An 18,241-nucleotide genomic window follows, 5' to 3' on the forward strand; every position below is an offset into this window, starting at 1 on the left:
TTTCTGATTTAAGAAACTTATATTTTCCCCCCAAAAAACAAACACTTGGGGAAGAAGATTCCTCCTCATTATTAAATAAACATTTTCCCTCATGTTTATGTCCACAGTCAATGAAGTATGTAGTCATTAATTCCTAATGCACTGGAACTACAGTCCTCTTTATCAATAAAGGGCTCTGCCGACAGCAATGTTGATAGAAAGTCTAGAGTTGCCATACTAACTCATCTGCCAAGAGCCCAAAGACAACTTTTTCTCACCCTTTTTCTTCTGAGCCAATTTCTGGTTGTCATCATCTCCATTTTTCTCTTCTCCTGATTCATCAGATCGAGTTTTCATGTTCTCTTTGCCATCACTTCCTTCCCCTTTCTCCTGCTCCCTCATATTTTTCTTAATATGAAGTTTCCGTAGAGATTGGGATTTTTGTGACAACTGCTGAAAATGGGAGAGGTGCAGGAAAAGATAATCATAAATAATTTAGCAAAGTAGCAATCCTATCTACATTCTCACCTCAAGATATTGATTTTTATTTATTTATTCCTATGTGGAGCCATTAACACCTTAAATAATATCATATAGCTTAGCTTGAAGTCAAGTACATTACTGCAATTATAAAGCAGTAGTTTGTTCCCAAAAACATGTTTTTTAAAGAAACTATTTGCAAATTAGAGGGGAACGTGCATACTTGAAACACATATATTGCAAAAGCAAGACTTTCCCCATAGTTTCTAAATCATTTTGAAACCTAATTAAGACCCACATTTCGTCAATGAAGACGGGCAGGAGACGAAGATAAAGAAAGCCTGAGAGCATTTTACAAAGTTGTAAAGCTGACACTCTCCTGCCAAAACAAAAGGAAGTCCAAAGCAAGAAATATGCTTCAAACATTTTTGCACTCATGTTCTACTTCTGGGTATTTGTTGCATCTACTTTAAAGGGAGCCAAGAGCATAATGCCAGTTTAAGAAGTTCAGTTTCTTAACCCACTTTTTTTGACAGCAATCTCAACATTGCCACATAGTAAGTGCATCATCTTCCCTTCACTTTGGCTAGGTTTTAGAATGAGTTCCAGGCTCCTGTCCCAGAATAGCATTGCTGAGCTAGGGATGATGGTGGGCAGGGAAACCCTAAAAGGAAATCCTCTGCCTGGAACCTGTAATGAGCTATTCCTGGCCTTCTCCTAAGCACAGAGTTAGCACCCCCCAAAAGTGCTGCTCAAACTGAATTTTTAAGTTCTGTAATGGGGAAAAAATAGTGTCTATATTGAAGCATGAAGAGAGATTCCTGCAGTCCCCTTTTATTCTCTCTTCCATTCACTCAACCATGCCCAGGTAGACTATATTTAAATGGATAATTTTTTCATTATATAATTATGCTACTTTTGATATAATGATGCATACATGAAGATCAGTAAAATGTGAAATGTAGCTATTTTGTTCCTCTCTTCTGTCAATGCATATATACACTCACATGTGTACAGTTTTCTAAATCCCAATTTCTCTTCAAATTAATTTTAATAATATAAGGGTTTTTTTTTAAGTTCAACTGGTTATTTTCCTTTGTGGCATAATGTTTGGAAAGAACATTGCAGGCTTTTATATACCAAGGAATTTCCATATAGGAAATATGCAAATGAAAGATGGGAATACGATCCAAATACATCCAGATTATATGAACAAAGAAACTTGGTGGATAAAAGTTATTCAAGTAGTGAGGACCTCTAGTGATGATGATTTCTTTTTTGGATATGTGAATGACGAGTGCTTACATATACTACAAGAAAACAGGCTTACCACAGTCATCACCCAAAAGTTTGCAATAAAAAAACAGGAAAATGAAAGTAAAAAGTATTATTTATTTGAAAGAAAAAATAATCAAGGGAAGGAAAAACAAAAAAATATTGAAGAAAGGATGGTACACAGGATGATAGGCCTCTTCATTTCAAATTCTATGTTGTGTGAGCATGTATAAGCCTCTTAGCTTTCCAGAAAGCTGTAAGAACTTGTGCTTCATCCAAGAGTCAACCCAGAAAGGACTCGAGTTCAGCATATATATAGTAATTTGGGATTGTTATGCTGCCTGCTTAGAATATGATTGCTTTTAATTTGGGTATGCGTGAAGAGAACTGTTTACATTATTATAGGGTTTGATTGATGTTAACTGCCCATAGTTGTCATATGAATCTTTTACATACATACATACACATACTATGTATGTATGTATGTATATGTATGTATTTGTATATTTTTCCATTTGCATGTCTCTATTATAATTTACCCGTATGTACGTCTAACACCAAAAGCTCCAAAAACAATAGCCAGTTCTGGGCATTTTCTGTCCTAGAATGAAATGGAAAACTACTGGGTGTAAGCTATACTGAATAATATGGTGTAAGAGCAGCAGAAGCTACTTGAAGATTATTTTATTGTAGATTTTGGAATATTTGCTGCTTTGAAGAATTGTAATTCTTAAGTATCTGTAGTAATAGATGTTACAATTATCAATAATAGCAAAAAGACAAAAATAAAACAAAATCCACACATCCAGCATAATAGAGAAATATCTTCCTTCTAGAACATACTCAGATTTTATTTTAATCAAATAGCATCAACCAATAAGCACAAAAATATGAAAATGAAACAAGACTTTGCTGACATTTTAACAAGCTGCTTCGTGGGTAAGAAACACCCCTCTTAAACAAGAGAATTTATTGAGTTGGACAATATTTTTCATTCAGTTCACAAACATGCCAAACAGATGTGGAACACCCCCACTCCCCCGGAATCATAATATGTTCTTACCTGTATACTCTTGTGAGCTATTTCTCCTGGCGTTGGCCAATTTGTGGCATCCCCAAAGTCACCAACCTGATACAGAGAATACAGTCAAGTTACCTTCTGTAAAGTCAATTTTGACGTCTACACAAGTCCAAATTTAAACACTTATAAATACATATTTTATTCCTTCTAGTGGCATTTCAGATGTGTAATATTATTATAGAGCATTCCCACCAGGTACAGACACCTTTATTTGGTACTCTGTGATACAGAAAGACAGAATTTTTAATTCTAAAATTATGAAAAATATCTCCCCAACCCTCCACAAGACCCTCAGCGCCCCTCCACAAATGTCTTTCTGCTTCAGGGCAGGTAGTAAATCAAGCAATATCTATTTTACTATCTTTACATTTCTGCTTCAGTAGACCTTCTCTGTTTTTCAACTTTCGTTGCCTAAAATGTATGTAACTTCACCTTCATAAGTTTCTAATTTTAATTTCCTTTTTTTGTGAGATGTCACTTAGCTCATTATTTAGAAAAAGTGAGTGAAGGCAAAACCACTTTCCCCTTTATGAAGATTATTGATGCCTCTCTATATGCCTGTGTTTCTATTTGTAGGGGGGTTTCCACTTTATGGCAGACTTTTTTTATTAAAAGTTTGTTTTAAAAATACAGTAATGTTCTATTTTAATTTTTTATTCTAGTATTTGTGCACAACTAACCGATGACTCCATGGGAAATACATTTAATAAATTCAAGATTTATTTATTTTTTCGACACAGTGCCACCTGGTGAGCATTATGATATTTACACAATACCTAATAGAGAATTTTCTAAGTTATTTTGAGTTACATTGCAAAACAAGAGAAGCCTAATTATTTTCCATAGACTAGGAAAAATCATGTGGCTTATATGTAATTATAAATTGACTAATCATCAGTGACAGATTCTGTATTCTGTACTACATATACACAAAGAGAGAAGATCCCACTGTTCCTGTTCATTACTCAAAGCCAATGCAGAGGACCACAAAACTGAGACCAGCTTCCTGAATACATAGAATAGTTTAAATCCAGTATGTTTTCTTGCCTGAGTCATCTACTTTTTCCCCTCTGAATATTTTTCTAAACACAGAATGGGAGGGAGAGTTTAATGGGAGCCACCAGTTTATTTACAAATACTTCATGACTTGCATCAGGAGCAAAGCAAATTTTCAAAAATGCAAAGAATTAAGTGGATCCTTAAGATGACAGCATCACAAAAAAGGATTACTGAAGAAGAATTAAACTTGCCCTACAGAACACTCCAAAAGTTTCCAGTGCATCAGGAAATGGGAATGCAAGGGAAGAAATTGTGGTAAAGGATGCAAGAGCAGAAGAATGGTAATCACAAGTATTGGTGAGTAAGCAGTTTCTCTTACTGGAAGAAAGTTTGCACCATTAATAATGCCTGTAATAAGACTTCTCTCCCCTTACACAATTCAATCATAAAAGAGCCAAGCTAGCATGTATAATCAAAACCTGATTGAGCATGGAAGGGGATTCCTCCAAACTCAGAAATTAGCCCTTGTGAGGTTCAAGTATGGCATCAGATGTGATCCCATGGTATGGATGGAAGAGTGGCTATCAGTATCAGGGAGAATTCTATGGCTTTCAGGGATGCTGCACCATAGGTATCTGGATGAAAAACCCTGCTTGTAAAATTGGACCTGAAGGATCATTTGGGATTACTGCTTCCCTGATATAGTTGTTTGACCCTGTGGCCAAGTTGGGAGCAGAATTTTCTAAATTCATAGACTTGAGACACTTCAATCTTGACTTTTCTAGGTGTGAAATTGAACATGGCTTAGAATTCATGGCCAATGTGATGACTGACCTACAGCTGTGATCATGAATCTGTTTTTTGTCTGGGGGCAGAGGTGATGTGATGCAATCTAATTATGGGGTAAATGGATATAATTCCTTGTCATAATGGACATCACTTGCTGTGTCGGAGTATTTCTGGGCTGTTTCCTAACTCAAGCAGTAGGATCTATTTTGTCAGTCCTTTGCAGATGGGTTTCAGGGGAGCCTGGGGTTTCCCTAACATTCTAGTACTTGAGGTGACTGAGGTCTTAAAACTTTGAATATTCATAACCTGGAACAAAGCAATGGGCTTTGGATCAGATTGTACTCTGTGGCTGCTTCCTGATTGTAGATCCTAGATAGCCCTTTGGGAAATAAAATGAAAGAAACACCTAGAGTATTGTTGGAGGAAGATAAGGAGTACATCTGACTGAACATGGATTTTATTAAAGATTACCCAAAGGTGCCAAGAATGACAAAATGTAAGTACTTATTTGTTTGCATCATATCTGAAAATTGCCCAACAGTGACCCTTTTAGGTCAGATAACTCCTCTTGGGGAGACTGGATAAACCCCTGCAAAACTGCTGCAAGTAACTTTTTAGGCATCTGTAAAATAAAATCATTTGAATCAACTCTGAACTGCACTCCAGATATTCAAGTCCAGTGGAGCTGACTGTAGGTTTCAGAAGAAGTGCTCCTTGATCTCCCAACAGCTTACAATTACAACCGATATGCTCTTGAGCAGTGTCGCTAACCGGTGGGCTGAGACCCACTGGTGGTCCATGAAAATTTTTTGGTGGGTCGCAGCAACAGGGGTGATACCAGCAGGAGGTGGACTGATGTACGTGGGGAGGGTAGTGTGTGGGAGATCACGGCATCGGAGCTCTTCATGGGTGTTCCCTGGCCTGCCTGGGAGTGGGGAGAAACCTCTGAACTGGTGCTGGGTGGTGGGAATCTGATGTCTGGAGGCCGATGAGCCACGTGCTGAAGACCAGATGGCTGGTGGAGCAATCCTGCAGTCTCCTTAGCAAATCTGTGTCATGGCTGCTGCCTCCGTGCATTGAGGCCGAGCAGCAGCAGGAAGAGTGCAGACCTCCTGAGCTGCAGGAAGCAGTTGCCAGCGATGCCCTGAGGTGAAGATGTTGCAAGTGGGAGGATCGACTCCTCCCCTCAGGAGCTTCTTTTCCCCCTTGCCAGAAGCGTTCACATACCCAGCGGGAAGGAGGCTTGGCGGGTGCCAGAGGGGCGGTGAGTGCTTTGCGTGGGCGCTTCTGGCGAGCAGGAAGAGAAGCTCCTGAGGGGAGGGGCACAGGAGATTGCGGCCTAACCTCACAGGCCAGGGAACACCCAGGAAGGGCTCCGATGACACGATCTCCCATGCATATCAGTCCATCTGCCGACGGTATCACCCCTATTGCCACACCTCCCCAACAGCCATCTGAACTTTGGCATGTGGCTTGTCGGCCTCCAGACATCAGATTCCCACCACCCAGCACCAGTTCAGAGGTTCCTTTCCCCGCACCCCCACGGACAGAGAAGAGGAGGAGAGAGAAAGAAAGAGAAAGAGAGAAAGAGAGAGAAAGAAGGAGAAAGGGAGAGGAGGGGGAGAAAGGGAGGGGGAGGGAAAGAGAGAGATGAGAGATCCCGGTGTTTTGTTTTCTGTGGGAAACGTATCCAAATGACTCTTTTGAGTAATTTAAGGTTGCAGAAACAGGCAGCCAAGCTAAGTGCCTGAAGGACCCCATCCTGTTAGCGGGAGTCCAGGCGCTTCAGCAAGAGGCATGCTGGATTTATATTAGTGGTCTGTGGGATTTAAAATTATGAGTTTGGTGGTCCCTGAGGCCCAAAAGGTTGGAGATCTGTGCTCTTGAGTGAGGTCACCTGACATCAAGGGGACAGGTACCAACCATATTCGGATGAGACTCAACTATACATCTCTCCCCTGACTCAATAAAGTGATGTATCAAGATGCTTTCTCAGTGTCTGGAAGATGTGTAAGCCTGGATGAAAAGGAATAGTTACAAGCTCAACTCTGGTAAACTGAACTAAGCACTTCACCTTTGGCTCTAATCAAGGTAGCACCCCCTAACAGAACTAGTCCTCTTATACTCTTGCTCAATTAATAGGTGACAACTATGGCCAAGAGAACCTTTGCACAAATCCATCTTGTGTGCCAACTGCTCCTCTTAAATTAGGAAGCCCTATTTACTATCACTCGTACCTTGATTGTTTCCATTTGGACTATTGCATGGGATTACCTTTAAAAACTATTCCAAAGCTGCAACTGGTCCAGAATTCAGTAGCATAGGTAGTTATAGTTTTGCCTCAGTTTATCCACCTATCATCTCTACTCTGTGAGCTGCACTGGCTCCTAGTGGACTTCCAGGAACAATTCAAACTGCTGGTTAACAGCTATAACTCTCTTCACAGCAAATGGCCAATTTTATTTGCAAGACCAGTCTCCAATGTCTTATCTTCATCCCATAAGGAATATCTGGCAATGTGGCCATGATCCAGTTCTATTAAACTATGTCAGCTAATGGGACTAGTAAAGTGTGCTCTTTTTTGGTCATAGTACCTGGCTTAGGGAACAGCATATCCTACAAAACTGGGGTGCCCTGACCTTGATGGCCTTTTGTGGGGTGTTAAAGTTCCAGATTTTTCCATGAGCAATGGACCCATCACATTCTGAATTATGATTATTGCATTTTTAAGGGGCTGGGTGGAAAGTGGAAAGTATTTTCTTTTATTCTTTTTCAATTTATTTTTATTGATATTAGCCACTTAAGAGTTGAATTTTGATTGGGAGGCCATATAAATCTATAAATTAATAAATATACAGAAGGTAAAGCACTATGTCCTCTGTAAATCTGAACCACTGTTCTCTTCCTCAGATGAAAAAACAATAATTCTGGAAAATATCCTCCCGAGTAAAAACTGGATCCATAGTAGGTGGGATCTCTCAAAGATGGCTTCTGTATATATACAGGTTCTGTTGTGTTGCAAGAGAGAACTGAATTTACAGAACTAATGATTAGAGAGGGAAGCTGAATGGGCAAGTCTTCACAGTCGAAATAACAGAAGTGCAGTTGTACAACCTAGTTTGGCTAAATAAGGGAATATTGTGGCATCAGATACAGTTGCTGGAAATTTTAGGGTTTAATCAATCTAGTCCTAGTATTTCTCTAACACAAAAATCACAGACCTTGTTCCTACAAGCTTCCTGTCTTTATTCTAATGCTATATTATTTTATTTATATTTTAAATTTAGAGACTGCCCATCTCACTCACAGTCACCAGTTCTTAAAAGAAACCATGTACCATATTTATCACGAATTCATTAGCAAAAAAAGGATAGAGATTTTAAAAAACTAACAAGTTTATCTACTTTACAGCATGCATTTAAAAAGAAACTGGTAGAATGAAGCTAATGAAAAGAATCTGGTCACTCTTAGATAACTGTTAGATGGGAAAAATCAGTCATACAAAGGATATAGTTTTATAATAACAAAAGCTACATTTTTATAACAATTCATGTTCAGGCCACAACAAGTCCAAATTCCTAGATATTTCAGATGGTCCTGGAAGATCCAGAGGTGAAAACAATTAAATTTAATCTTAATCTATGATTTCATTCCATCACCTGATGCACTCTTTGATGAAACAAAATATAATTGAAAATAATCAATATGCTATTTACATTTAGCATAAATGTCAACAGGAAACAGTTTCCAGCAATCACATTTGAGTATGAAAAGGAAACTTTTGCTAAATTAGGGTAATTCTGAGAGACACTGAGAGGAAGAGACAAGAAGGCTAAATCTCTTCATAATGTTTGGACGTTTTTCAAAAGCACAATGATTAGGATTTAACTGGAAAGCATCCAACAATGTAAGAGAAGGCCACCTAAAGATAAAAAGAAGCCAGCATTGCTCTCTAGTACCACCCAGACTATGGCAAAACTTCAAGAAATAAAAATCGTTTTTTAAGAAAGAGAATGGAAAAGCACAAACAGTGTCAAGTTTTAATAAGCAATGCAGAAAATAAAGGAACATCACCGTGAACTTTTGAGAAAAGCAAAGCAAAAAGTAGGGGGAAGCAGCAACAATATATTGAAAAATTAACTGGAGCAAGATTCTGGCCAGGCTGTATTGTTGGATGTCCCAAAGGGTAAGAAATATTCAAGGAGGATATGGAGATTACAGATGAAGTACATGGATTTTTTTTCCATTTGGTCTTCATTGTAACAGATATGGGATAAATGTCTGTACCCATACTGACTTACTCAGGGAAGGAATCTAACTAATAAAACTGTAAGTAACAAAGAGATTCTTGGATATCTTCAGAAACAAATCTTCAGATGCTGATTTATTTACTTGTATTTCAGATTTCTTAACTGCCCATCTCCTTCAGAGAGGGACTCTAGGGAGTGTAGAGGGGTTCTGGGCGGTGTTTACCAAAGTTATTAAAACTAAATCGTGAATAGAAAAATGCAACACCAAGTTTTTACAAAGGACTGGCGGAGATTCATGAAGTTATATGTCTATCAATAATGTCTATTCCAAATCAGTTGTTAGAAATAGTAATTTAAAAAAACTAATAATAAAACACACTATAGAAAATTAGCACAGATTCTGGAAGAGTAAATACTGTTTCACCAATCTTCTAGAGATTTTTGAGAGTGTCAAGAATCTATTGACATTGCATATTTGGATTTTTAAAATTTTTTTTTGAAAAAGTTCTTTTTGACTATTTTTGAGTAAATGCTGAGCATGTGATAAGATCTGTTCTGTTACCCATTCCTAAACAGTTAAAAAGACAGAAAGCACAAAAGTAAGAATAAATGGGCAATTTTATCAATGAAGAAAAAAATGGAGTCCTTTAAAGAACCAAGCCACAGCAATGTTTCTAAATCTGTGGCCACCAACCAATGGGCCGGGACCACTGGTGATCCACGAGAAAATTTTGGTGGTCCACAGAGAAATGTCACCCCCCCCAAAGCATCCCCCAAAGCAATTAATCCAGGCTATGTGGGAACACGAGGCTGCGCCGCCCACATAGCCCATGGGAACACAAGGCTTGCATTGCGAACAACACAAGATAATGAGGGGAGGCAGGAAAGGCGGAGGAGGGAGGGAACTTGCCCCAGTCGCCCATGGGCCTTGCCTGGCCACCGGGCTGCTTCTTTCTGCCTTCTTCTACTTTTGGCTGGATGCAAGGAAAGCAGCAGAAGTCTTTCTTTCTCTCCTTCAAACCACCAGAAATGAGTCTTTGGGACCCTGCAAGGCACCCTGCTCCAAGAGGCTGCACCATTCTGGTGGAGTTTGGGGGAGAGAAAGAAAGACTTCTGATGTTTTCCTTGCATGAAGCCAAAAGACTCTCTCTCTTTCCCCCTGAGAACAGAGCTGGAGACGGTATCCTGAGATCCCAAATAAAGAATGATTGATCGGTAGGAAAACGGGGTGGGGAATTTTCCTGCAGACTTTTTTGGGGATTTTCCCAGGGTCTCTGCTCCGCGGGACTTAAAATTATGAGTTTGGTGGTCCCTGGGGTCCAAAAGGTTGGCAACCCCTGTTCTAAATGACTCAGGGGTAAATAATCTTTATGGATTATTCTAAAATAAGTCAAGATTTTGAAAACTAAAAGTGACTGTTAAATTGCAAATCAGTTTTGAGAAAGTGATTGCGTTTGAGCAAATGTAAAGTGATGCATTAAGGATCCTAATGTCACATTAAAGTTCTCTCTAGAGCTAACCAGTCCATTATGATGTATCATGCCTCCATTCACCCCTCCTTCATGTAGATATTAGTGGATAAAAGACATACCTTGCTTCCTTTCCGTTGCCTTAGGTTTGCTGCTTTCACCACTTTGGCCGGAGTTGAATGTTCTAATAAAAATGGAGGAAAGTCAAATATTAGAATGGTATGCTCATTACTGAAAAAAACTAGATTTCTGTACAGAAAATGCAATTTCCATTTCTGATTGAATCATTACACCTAATCACATTACACAATTGGTGCAATTGGTATCTCTTCTTTAGACCACCCAAAATAAGAAAACTTAATGTCATGTTTCAATTTATACCAAATTGAATATGTAGAACTGCAGATTCACCAGGATTGGATAGAATGTCCAGGCTATCTGTTCACTGAAAAAAAAGGGGAGGGGCTCCAAAGTCTGAATTCATGGGCAGTCATAGAATCAGCCTTTATCTACCATCCTTTCTTTGCAGAAACTGCCAGTGAAGCTAATAATTTGAGCCTCCGTGGATATTAAATACTGAAAGTGTTAGAATTTAATATATATCTAGATCTATGCAGTCCCCACCAAACTAAACAAAATCCAAAATCAAATCATGTTGCAAATTTCAGAATTTTTTTTTTAGTTTTTTTTTCTCAGTTTCAAAAGCATTCTGTTACTGTATTATGCAGGAAAAAAATTGAACAATATATTTTGTTCTATTCTTCAAAAGAGAATAGAAGGTCCTGAACGTAAGTTCAGAACTGTTAATAAAATTGTAAAACAGCTATCATATGATGTCAGATGTGATAACACAAAAGCAGTTGAATATGCTATTATCATTTTCATATTTGGCTATCAGTTTAGAATAATAATTGTTCCAAAAACTTGGGAGATGATACATGATCAGTATGAAATGGCTTACAAATTATATGCTACAGCTATTCATAATAATGTCATAGATAGTAGGGTTTTAGAAAACACCCATAGTATTTTTCATAGATTTCTTGATTTATAATGCCATCTACAAGGTATCATTTTCTTCCTAACTTCTCTGTACTGTACTGAGGGTAAGAATCTCAAATACACTATACCTGAACTAATGAGCAAGTTTGCATAGAAAGGGCAGAGACTATTCAATTATAACTATATTTCGATATATAATGTTTGAATCATAATGTATTTGAAACTTTTATATTTTTCCATCAATTCCAGCCTGATAGCTAAGGTAACACATTCAAATTAGTAATCTCTACTTATAAATCCAAATCAGTTATATTCAAAGCCATTAACTGAAAAATGTAGTAGTTTCCAAATGGGCTTGAGTACAAGCTTCTGTTGTTTTTACTGCAAAACATGTCAGTTTAAACCTGTATAATTAAGGCAGATCATGAGTTTTAGCAGTATTATTTTCTTCTACTGCTTGTTTATATGGACTGCAGATAGATAAAAACTCAAGTGCCACTTAACACATGCCCATACACTAGTATCTCAAAACTCACTAACATGTTCATTGCTAATATTATCTTGCCTCTCCCTGTCAGTTGCTCATGTTCCAAAGGTTAGATTTAAGCCTCACAATATTCAAAACCCTAAGTAAGTACACTACATTCAACAGAATTCTGAAGAAAAATTCCTGATGGAATCAAATAGTAGGTGCTCTTCAAACTAACAGAACTTCAAGTAATGCTAAAAGAGTACACGAGTTCATTTTATTCAATAGTTATTGAACTTCCTCTGTTTTCTTTCAATGAAACAGTGTGGAATATGCCCAACACATGATCTATTTTGGAAAAAATGCATTATAGAAATGTCATGAAGTTTTGAAGGGATTTGTTTCAAGTTTGGGAACAAGTTGTTTTCAATTAGCAGAGAAATAGTTAAATAATATCATGGATGACATTATTAGGTGAGGTTACAAAAAGCTGAGTCTGCAAAATAAGTAGTGTGCAGGTGTCTGTCTAGTTTCTCACATATAAATTACTTCAATCTCTCTTCCCCCAACCTTTCACTCATACAACTTTACAGCAACTTTATAATAACCCCTTAGAATCATGTTACAAAATATATTATCTCAGAAGAGATGGAAGCAACTTTACTGTATCTAAATGGCAGAAGCTGAGGACAGCTCTTGATGTGAAGCATGTCTAAAATCTGCTTTGCAGCAGGCAACTGTGCATCTTAAAATATAACCCAATCCAATTCTGGGTCACAAGTCTGCTTGTTGCTCTTCAGCAATTCTGGGCAGTGTAAAGCTGTTCCACACTATAGATACTATAACCTTCATGCTGTCTTACTTCTGCTTAGGAATATCATATAATGAATATTAATAAATCTAATCAGGATTTTTCTGCAGTCCTAATAATCTGTGATACAATTTTGTGTAGCCATCTACTTCATAAACACATACTAAACATGTGTTAGAATCGTCTGCTAATGCTTTTTTGTTTAACTTTGATGCTATATATGCTGATGGCAATAAGATTACTTTATGCACAAAAAATGGAAGGTCACTTTGATTTCCATAATGGATGAATGGCTGTAGAAGTTGATGTTAGTAGAGATGGCTAAACTGACTGCTCTGATTAAAGACAAAAATACAAGTAATCCCCGGGTTACAAGTGTTCCCTTAGTGAATGTTTGAAGTTACGCGATAAGCACTCCCTAGTGTGTACAAATAAGTCCCCAAACTACAAATGTTGCAGCACCACAGCAGTTGTTCGCCCTTACAAACAACTGCAGAGGCTCTGCAACATTTGTCCTGCCTATTCCTCTCCGCTCCACACTTTGCTGGCCAAAACAGAGTGTTGGGGAGCAGATCCGCCTCTCAAATGCTCAATTTTGGCCTCCAAAGTGCCGGGCGAGGCCTGCACAATGGAGCTGCGGTGGGGCACATGCGGCTGAGAGGAGACAGCTTGCTAGATCTTCGCACGGTAAGTCATCCGATGCGTCAGGTGGGGGGAAGCAATTGTGGGGAACATGAGATATTTCAGTGGATCGGGTAGGCCTGGGGTGGTTTAAGCAGGTGGCCTATCCCATGGCCTTCCCCACCATGAAATATCTCATGTGCATTTAACGAGCCTTCCATTCAATTAGCAAATGTGTGGGCAAAAGAAAGGAGTGATCCCGTTCAAGGTACAAGATTCACTGCCACGAATCCTCAGGTTACAAATGGAATGGGGCAGGCTCCATTACATTCATAACCCAAGGACTACCTATATAACTACTTTTTTTTCTACTTGGAAGCCACTTCTAGGCTTTGCCTCTGAAGTGGAAAAAAATGAAACTTTCATTTTGGGTTTCACCAATGAGATAAGATTGTTGTTATACAAATGGCTAGTTTATACTATTTTGTAAAAATAAAATGTTGAGGTTTGATGTTATTATCTTATTGTACTGCACCAAAGGGAGTCGGAAATCAACGACTTTCCTTTCTTTTCCCCTTCTTTTCTACACTTTTCCCCTACTTTTCCTATTATTTGTTTTTGTGTTTTTGTATCTTATAGTATTAATATAAACTGAATTTTAGAAAATAAAACTAGAAAATAGTAAGTCCTGCTAAATGCTGACAATTTATTTTTTTCAAAAAAGTCTAGTAAGATAACATCAATACCCAGAGGAGATCGAACTACAGAAAACAGCAAACAACTAATGTGATAAATCTAGAACTATATGAACAAAGGTGCAAGTGAAAAACAGAATTGCCATAGAATGTCTACATTACAGGACTTTTTAACTAGTAACACAGCACAACAGCCCCAGGTTGGTTATAAGCATGCAAGTCTCTCTAGGATTCCAGAAAAGCAGAAACCTCTTATTCATGTGCTAAAACAATAGGAAGATAGTTTTTGCTATCTTCCCCCAGTTCCTCTGAAACTAAAGTTTGTTGATGATTGTCTAATTTGAGGCCAATCAATAAAACATTTCTCACTAAAAATCAGTATAAAGGCATTTATAAGTAGAAGACTAACTACAATTAGTGCTGCCTCAATTTTGGGTAATACCATAAAGGCAGAACTCTACACAAGAAAATAGAAAAATAATAGGTAGTCTAATATTAATAACAGATCTGCTTCCCCTGCCCATTCTGCTTCCTACCTCATCATGGTGTAGGAGGAGGGGCAAAGAAGACTGGGAGTGTATGCCAAGAATTTATAATCACAGTAGGGTTACCTAAGGCAAAAAGGCCATCCCAGCTGATAATAGCTAAAACAACCAGGTATTTATCCATGATGCAGGAAGATGCTTGAGGTGGACAGTCACTTTAGTAACAATGACAAAGGCATAATTTCATTTTACATGGGAGAAGGCAACAGTAAACCACTCTGTACTTTACCAAAAAAGCTGCAGGATAGAAAGTATAAGATGACTGATGATACAGTCCAGATGAAGGGCCTCCAGGTTAGATCAACATACTACTAAGGAAGTTCTTAGTGTTTATTACAAAAGTAGATAAAAGCCTTGGAACATCTAATTTGTTGATGATGCTATACAGGAAAATAAAATCTGAAGCTGAAAAGACAATTATAGTGGGAACATGGAACCTAAGAAATGTGAATGTGGAACACATTGGAAGAAGAATTGAACCCACCAGACACACTGGCATGTTAGGCATTTGCACATTAAGTAGACTGGAATTGGACACTTTCAGTTAAAGATAATGCTATCTATTGCTTAAAACATGGAAAACAAAATGGAACAAAACAAGGAACAATGCTGCTTTCTTTAATTAGGAAGGATAACAAAAACAATACACTTTATGCATTTAATGACCAAATTATATCAATTAGATTTTGTGGACAACTTTTTAATAATAAAAAATACAGAAGTTTATGCTCCAACTATTGATGCAGAAGAAGAGGAGGTGGTTGCATTTTATAATTTATTTATTCATATATCACATTTAGAAATGATCAAGTGCAACTTGAAATCAACAGAACCGCAATCAAGATGTGTTGCTTGAGGTTGGAGACTGAAACGTGAAAGTTGGAATTATTAAGGAGAAAAATGTAGTTAACATTTTATGGAAACCAAGTGAAGCGGAAGAATGAATTATTTCTGCCAATTAAATGACTTCTTCATTTTAACAATCTTCAAAACTAATATGATGATTATAATACCACATGGAGTACACAAAAGTCAAACTGACTATATATAATGTACAGTGTGTGTGTGTACACTGTATACATATATGTGTGTGTGTGTGTGTATGTATACACTGTGTGTGTATATATATATGTGTGTATGTATATATGTGTGTGTGTGTGCATGTGTATATATATGTGTGTGTGTATGTATATGTATGTGTGTGTGTGTGTGTGTGTGTGTGTGTATATATATATATATATATATATATATATATATATATGCACGCACGCACACACACTGTATGTACATATACATATACTTCATATAGATACAAGATGAGGTATGGGAAGAACAGATTGTGCGTGTGTGTGTATACACATACACATTCATATTCTTGTTTTTTTCTTTTCTGCACCTATTTTTTTAGTTTTCATTAGTTTTTATCGTTTTAATTGTAATCTATCTTTTAATTCATAGAATACATGTTTCTGTAACAGTAAATTTCATTTGCTTTTTCCCATAAAAAGTTACTCATTTTTTAAAGAAAAATTAAGCCTCAAGATACAGTGTATATTTTATTATACATAAAATTACATAAAATATATAAAAGATGCTTCATTAGATATCAAATGCAACCACAAACAGAAACAAGACATAGAGCTTATTATAATTAAGATTCCTATTTTGTTCCAGTCTCAGAATCTCACTGCTGACCTGCAGCATGTGTTGGAATAACCATCTTGATGGGAGTTCTATAGAATGCTGGAGTTGTAATTCCAGTATTTTTGGAGGATCAAAGCTTACGGAATTCTAGTATAGAATATACGTACAGAATATCTATAGAAGTCTAAACTGCAAATAAGAGGGCATTTTGTTTAAGAAGTTGAAAGTTGTTTGTCTTGCAATATCAGTAACTCTATTGTCAGGTTTCTGAAAAATGAGAATTTTTTTTTTAAAGTATTGCTGTATTACCAACATTTTAAAACTTTAGCATGCACTTAAAATACAATCTTTCAATAAAGAAGTTATCAACCAACAGAAAAATATCTGCTATTAGCCTTCTTATTCCTATATAAATCCCATGTTAACATGTCACATTTTTTTTTAAAAAAGACTAAGAATAGTCAATTTTCTCTATAAATTTGGCATTAACAAATAAATAGTACAGCATGCATCCAATATTGTACACATATAAATTCTTGTTGTGCTATATAGGGAAAAGAGCAAGGCAATGATTTACATGTTCAAGGTCATTTGTTTAAAAGATTATACTTCTAATTCTAATTCAAAGGTAATCCCAGTCCCCGTTTTTAAAGAAACTCAAACAGGTCACTCTGTCTTTCCAACCACTCCAAAAACAAGTGAAGACAGAGAAAAGAAAATAAAGATTAACTGTACCTCCTCATTTGCAGTATGTGAAACTGAAGAAAAGGATTCTCCGGAAAACCCAAAAATTGACTGCCTTTTAAGAAGGTTAGATGTAAATTTAATCAGTTGGCAGATCAGATGAACACCTAGCTTTTTAAGTCTCCAAGTTTCTAATCCAATCTCAAGCATACAGTCAAAAGTAAAAGAATTATTAACAGAAGAAAGGGGGAGGAGGAAAAGTACACTCGGGAGTGGGTTGGTTTCTGAAAAGAGTTCCCAGCTGAGTGCCATGTTAATCCTTCCACCTGTGTTTGTCTATCATAACCTTGGATTAGAACTCTTGAGAAAATCTACATTTTTTTTCAGCTGTCACGAGGCACCTCCATGAACAGAAAACAACCACCTTCTACATTTTTAACCTTATGGAAACTTCTGCCCAGAACTTTAAGCAAAGATGGAAGTTGAACTATGCAATTCATTTCCAAAATGTTGCTTCAAAGCATGCAGAAATATAAACTTTGTGCCTGTCTGTAGCTTCTTAAAGAAATGTCTTTCCTTGGTGCCACACAGAGAAATACACAGCTCTATTATTTTGAACACTGTAATTGTTACACCACCTTGCCATCCCCAACAGAACTTAAAATATTTGTCAAAACTTTATTTATATGTAAGTTGAGCAATGTCTCAATTTAAGGCATCAAATAAAGCCACAAAAATTGTTCCATCTGGTTTAGTAGTCTGCAAAATAATTGACAGCACTTCTACAAGTTTTAGGCACATTGTGTTTACAATGCCTATGCTACTTGAAACAATGAGGGACTGAAGCATTTTGCATGCAAAGCATGCAAATTAGCATTTCTCCTCACAGATTACTAATAAGGAAAAAAAGAATGTTGTCATTAATTGCTATACTAGTAGAGTACTTCAAACATTGCTGCAATACAGGAATAACTGAATCAATACTATTTGTTGATAGAATCAGTTCTAAAATATTCAAAACAAGTGACTATTGCCTAAAAGCACTGTTGTTTTAAGACAAGAAAGAACAAAATATCTTCTACAATCTTGGCTCTGCTTTCATGCACATATGGAGCTTGGCCTCTAATGAAAAACTTGTTAACAGTTAATTATTAGCTATTCAAATACATGATCTCTGCACAGACTGGCAGCCAAGGAAAGCCAAGAATGATCTTTCCCTATTAAAGCAGAATCAACTATATCACAATTGCCAATAATGCTTCATCTCTGATCTTTCTTCCATGACAACCACCGATCTCTACCAGAGAAAGGAAATCTTCCTTTCACTAGATTTCTTGCATCACTTTGCTAAGGTGCACAACTGTGCAGAAAATGCAAAGCTTCAATTGAGTGACAAACCACAATGGAAATCAGAGCAATGTGTTCTGCAGGAGGCCATTCTGAGAACA

General features: G+C 37.1%; 1 protein-coding gene across 11 annotated transcripts in view; it reads right to left on the minus strand.

Moving 5' to 3' along the window:
- LARP1 (La ribonucleoprotein 1, translational regulator) overlaps positions 1 to 18,241 on the minus strand; it is a 96,477-nt gene that overhangs the window by 27,570 nt on the left and 50,666 nt on the right. For 6 of the 11 annotated variants that reach the window (XM_087924237.1, XM_026696655.2, XM_087924242.1 and 3 more), the window contains exons 2-4: positions 10,445 to 10,506; positions 2,798 to 2,863; positions 258 to 432 (exon numbers count right to left, since the gene is read on the minus strand). In XM_087924237.1, the coding sequence (XP_087780363.1) occupies positions 258 to 432; positions 2,798 to 2,863; positions 10,445 to 10,506 (303 nt within the window). Of the gene's footprint in view, positions 1 to 257; positions 433 to 2,797; positions 2,864 to 10,444; positions 10,507 to 16,844; positions 17,004 to 18,241 lie in introns of those variants that run through there. The other 5 variants (XM_087924238.1, XM_026696656.2, XM_087924243.1 and 2 more) reach the window with 2 other exon arrangements.

Source organism: Pseudonaja textilis, chromosome 2, assembly GCF_049901715.1.
Source record: "Pseudonaja textilis isolate UNSWEBS1 chromosome 2, rPseTex1.2, whole genome shotgun sequence".
NCBI classification, from domain to species: Eukaryota; Metazoa; Chordata; class Lepidosauria; order Squamata; family Elapidae; genus Pseudonaja; species Pseudonaja textilis.